The sequence below is a fragment of the Lygodium microphyllum genome, chromosome 4, assembly GCF_053477565.2.
Source record: "Lygodium microphyllum isolate KBCC chromosome 4, Lygodium_microphyllum_v1.1.10, whole genome shotgun sequence".
Lineage (NCBI taxonomy): Eukaryota > Viridiplantae > Streptophyta > Polypodiopsida > Schizaeales > Lygodiaceae > Lygodium > Lygodium microphyllum.
This window is the reverse complement of record NC_141138.1, coordinates 18491519-18496357: the sequence shown is the minus strand read 5'-3', so window position 1 is coordinate 18496357 and position 4839 is coordinate 18491519. Positions and strand designations below refer to the sequence as shown.

Below are 4839 nucleotides of genomic sequence, written 5' to 3'. Positions count from 1 at the left end.
GGTTCAAGATATTAAACTTTGTTCTTATAATTTTAAAATTTTTTGCAATTCACTTCACATTAAAGCTTAGTTAGTTTTTCGTGTAGAGAGGAGAGGGGCCAATGGTGTTGTTGTCAAGCATTGTTTGTGGTTGGATTTTAGACAGGAAAGTTCGAAAGAGAGAGAGAGAGACTCGTGAGTCGTGAGTGAGAGAGAGTGAGGAGAGTCAAAGTGCAACGTGGCGGGCAAAAATAAGTGGGGGTGACTTTTGATGGGAAAACGCGTTTGGGTTTCCCTGCGCTTTTGTTAGTTTGTGCAGGCGGCAGAGCTGCGCAGTCAAATGGATGCACCCATCTCCATTATGCTGCTTGTCTGAGAGACGAGGCGCACGAGAGAGAGAGAGAGGTTTTTCTTATTCGCAACCCCCTCTCCCCTGCCTTGACGGAGGCTTCTAATCTCATCATGTAGGGCCGCCCGAGATGGGGTTCCCATCGCATCTACAGAAAAACAGGTTCCCCAGCTCCTTTCCGCCCTTTCCTTCTGTTAGTTTTTGATCCTACTACCTTCAGGAGTACAGGAATCTTCATAGTTAGATTATCAGGGCCAATCTGCACCTGCAGCATGCATTTGCTCAAAATCTTCGGCAAGAAGAAGAAAACCAAGGCCTTCAAGGGCTTGCGCTTGGTTTCCCCTGTTCATCCCTTCATCGACGGTGGTGTCCATGCCCTCAAAGTCACGGTGAATGCGCCAGCTGCCGCCACAGCCACAGGTGCTGATCTAAAATGCTCTGGTAATGGTGGCAGCGGGATCAATCGTGCCAAGGTTTTGCAGTTGTTGGGTGCAGAGAGCGAGACCGAGTTCTTGGAGATCGATGAACTCCTTAAGAGGGCATGTGCAGCAGCAGCATCATGTGCATCAACGCATGTTGAAGGGGCGGCGCCATGCCCCTCCCCTTCTGAATTGGACTCTGATAATGAAGTGATCGTGATTGGATGTGGTGCGCAAGATGTTGATTTTGAGGTACAACAATGGGAGGAGGAGGAGGAGGAGGAGGAGGAGGAGGAGGAGGAGGAGGAGGAGGAGGAGGAGGAGGAGATTACTTTTCCTCTGCCATCATCCGCCAGGGGCAGTGAACCGACTAGGGATGAGATTACCTTCCTCACTCCACCGTCCAGCACAGAAAGACACTCATCCGCCAGCGGCAGTGAACTGATTAGGGATGATATTACCTTTCCAATTCCACCTTCCAGCACCGAAAGGCACTATCTCCCTATACCTACTTCCTACATCAATATCAAAAGCGCCTCTATGCAGGCACCCATGGCTCATCCTCTTCCAGCCCCACCTTCACCAAAATCCCCTACATCAGGAGCACAAATGCAACATGATGTGCCGTGGAATCGGGGTCAGCAGAGAGTGCTATGTCCCCCACCATCATCTCCAAGTCATGTCCAGATGCGCACTAGCATTGGGATTCGCCCTGCAAGTAAGCCAGTCATGTCATCACAAGATGATGTTAACAGCAGCAAACCAACTGAAACATGCTCCATGCCTGTAGGCCAAAGTGTACCTTTGGTATGCCTTCCTCCACCAAGTCATGACTCGTCACCATCACAGGTTTCCTCAAGGCCGCACCCATTGTTGTTAGACACAAACAGGTTTTGGTACTCAAACCAGTCAAGCTCTGTAAAGAGTCAGTCCCCGGGCAAATACTTGCTGCCCCAGAAGCCCTCTTCTCGTCCCTCATCAATGCTGGTCTCTCCACCTCAGAGATCTTCTTTGAGCCAGTTATCATGCACCCAGCATACTTCCTTCTCACCGAGATACTCGCCACCACGTTCTCCGTGGTCACCAATGCAAAGGGCCATCTGTCCTCACAAGTGGTCTAAGGGTGCCATGCTAGGTCAAGGTTCCTTTGGAGCTGTGTATGAAGGAATGAATCAGTAAGTCCATGATGCCAGCAAGTTTCAGTTTTAACTTGTGTCAATGCCTGAACTGTAAAGATTCACGGGTGGTTTTTTGTAATGCTTGTGCATCCTGATTCACATGTTACTATTTCAGTCATGCTCATTCTGGTTTAACTTCTATGTGCATAGGGAAGATGGGAGTTTTTTTGCAGTCAAGATAAGCTGCCATGATGATACATCTCCTGAAATTCAGCATGTATGGAATGTCTGAGCTGCTCTACTGAACGTGCATTTCATGTGGCATTTGAAACATTTGACATGCTAAATTATGTGCATGACCGTACTGTCAAACAGGAAGTGGCCGTTTTGAGCAAGCTGGAGCATCCGAATATTGTGCGGTACTTGGGATCCTCTGTTGTAAGTGAATGACTTGTAGACATTTCGTTCTGCAGGATTTGTCAGGATATTTCATGAAAAGGTTCTGCTCACTAAATTTATATTTTGGTCTTCAAATAGGAGGAAGGCCGACTGTGCATTTTCTTGGAGCTGGTGAGAATGGGCTCTTTGGAGAAAATTTTACAGAAGTACAATCGGTTTGAAGACAACATGATACGGACATATACACGCCAAATACTTCTAGGCCTTGAATACCTGCATCAGAAAAAAACAATGCACAGGTCTGCATCATTCAGACATGGTTAAAGCTGTTGAAGTGACTTATATCGTGTGTTGTCTGCTAGTTTTCCTCTAAGGTGACTGGTCTATTGTTACAGAGATATCAAGTGTGCCAATATTCTGGTGGATGTCAATGGTCAGGTTAAGCTTTCTGATTTTGGAGTGGCCAAGCAGGTAAACTCAGGTTTTACATCTCTTCTGGACATCTGTCAGCATCAGCAAAACTTTACCTTTGCAGTGGTATATGGTTTTCAGGTCGATGAATGCTTGTTTTATTCAGTGAAGGGCACACCTTTGTTCATGGCTCCAGAAGTAAGAACCCTTTCCTTGATCATTAACCTTAGTCAAAATAAGCCAGGCATACAGTTAAAGTGATGCTCTGTTCTTTAGTGGCACATCGCAGACATTGGACCAAAAATTTTCATGCAATCGTGCAGGTATTGACAGCCAAAAAGGGCCAGTCAATAAAGTGCCATTATAGTTTTCCTGCAGACATTTGGAGCCTTGGCTGCACTGTCCTTGAGATGGCTGATGGGAAGCCTCCTTGGAGTGATCTACCAGGAGTAAGTGGAGTGTTTACTACAAGCCTGTTGCTGTAGACTACTGCAAAATTCTCACACTGTAAAAGCTAATCTAATGGTTTGTTTGTTTGATTGGTTTGGTTGTGTGTGTGGCCAGTTTCAGTTTTACTTTGAGGTTAAAAAAGGGAAACTGCCTCCAATCTCAAAGCATCTAAGCTCAGAAGGCAAGGATTTTGTTTTGAGATGCTTAAAATTCAAGCCAGAAGATCGACCCACAGCAACTGAATTGTTGCAGCATCCATTTGTAGCCCATGTGCCCACTCCTGAACAATTTGCTCAGTGGTCACCACCGTCCCCTGTGGCTAGAGAAGGTTGGCCAGCTTCATCAGTTGCAACTTCCACTACTTGGGCTTGTGGGAACTTTTCCCTTTCTTCTCCTTCCCAAGCAAGCTGCTTTGATCAAGTGGTGGCTGGGGCTCAAAGAGCTCAAACTTTACTCTATGGCTAATGTTGCTTTGCCCTTGCGGGTAATGTTTACTGTGACAGTGCAACGCCTTGTCTGCGAACTCAATTTTAGAGGACAACTTGAACCGCATCGCTCACCAAGGATAAATAGCAAAGCTGGAACCTGCTTCAATAAAAATATACTGGCCTGCATTCTTGCCCTCAAACTGACTGTTTTTAACATGGCTTGTATTATCATGTGTGCACAGGAGCCAAAGAGCCCATCGGATCTTCTCATACGCAATGTAAACTTCAAGCTATTGTCATGGCAGAGAGTTTTGGCCATTGTTTGTTTTGCTACCAGCAACGTGTACAGCTGTATAGTACCCGTCTATTCTATGTAAAGATACAGATCGACTTGTGAAAACTGTGACTGGAGAGGGTAGGTAAGGTTCCTCCTTTGAAGGCATTCCTGCAGGTTGTTCTGCCTCATTCCTGTAATTTTATTCTCTTCATGTAAAATGGATTTATGAGAACCTTTCACAAACCTTGAATTGGTTGCTGATGGGGTTGTAGCCCAATTGGTTTGAGTGTGTGGGAGTGTACATGGGTGCACGGGTGCAAACCTTGGATGACATCCCTTGAAGTATCTTTCAAAATTCAGTTCTTCTCAAAAGAAAAGGCTTGATTTGGCCAAACGAGCCCATGGGCCTGGCGTTATACATCTCATTCATGTCCATTTAGATTTTTTGTGAGCTTGTGAACTATTTGAGCAAAACAGGATGTTTGTGTAGGCTGTGAAAAGTGAATTGAAAAATTTGCAGATCAGTTTGGTTGTAGAGCAGCGATCCACATATGAACAAATAGGCTCCTTTGTCAATGCTTTGTTGAGCCTTGGAATGCAAGGATGTTTGTAGAGCCTTGGAATGTTTGTCCTCAGAATTACAGCCCCCATAGTCCTCCAAAACCTGCAATTGGTGCCTGCATCGACTCTCACTTCGCACGGATGCATTGAGTGCAGGTTCACTCCCCTGACCTGCTATTGATGCATGCATCGACTCTTACATGTCATGGGTCAATTGGGCAATCCATGGCTGCATGGATTCCCTATCACACCTACTTGCAGAATTCTGTCCGCCCCTGATTCTTATATTGCTCGAAGTGGCGTCTTCTTGATGTGTCGCAGCAAAGGCACACTCGTTCACGTGGTGCGTTGTTAAAAGCAATTGCTTGTAGTTAAAAGTGTCGCTAATGATTATATGGGTTTATGAACATGTTATAGGTGTTTGTTTGGCATTCTAATCGTTTGCTAT

At 45.7% G+C, this 4839-nt stretch overlaps 1 protein-coding gene across 1 annotated transcript; it reads left to right on the top strand.

Moving 5' to 3' along the window:
- Positions 1-212: 212 nt before the first annotated feature.
- LOC148036843 (uncharacterized) lies at positions 213-4255 on the top strand. The gene is made up of 8 exons (XM_087675739.1): positions 213-1922; positions 2076-2142; positions 2241-2303; positions 2403-2563; positions 2660-2735; positions 2817-2873; positions 2999-3124; positions 3240-4255. Exons 1-8 carry the CDS (start codon positions 601-603, stop codon positions 3588-3590), a joined length of 2223 nt encoding a protein of 740 aa, XP_087531865.1. The 5' UTR covers positions 213-600; the 3' UTR covers positions 3591-4255.
- The last annotated feature ends 584 nt before the right edge of the window (positions 4256-4839 follow it).

Coding starts and splice junctions, on each gene's coding strand:
- LOC148036843 (XM_087675739.1), top strand. CDS start 601: ATGCATTTGCTCAAAATCTTCGGCAAGAAGAAGAAAACCAAGGCCTTC. Junction 1,923..2,075: donor GTGTATGAAGGAATGAATCA/GTAAGTCCATGA, acceptor CTATGTGCATAG/GGAAGATGGGAGTTTTTTTG. Junction 2,736..2,816: donor ATTTTGGAGTGGCCAAGCAG/GTAAACTCAGGT, acceptor TATGGTTTTCAG/GTCGATGAATGCTTGTTTTA.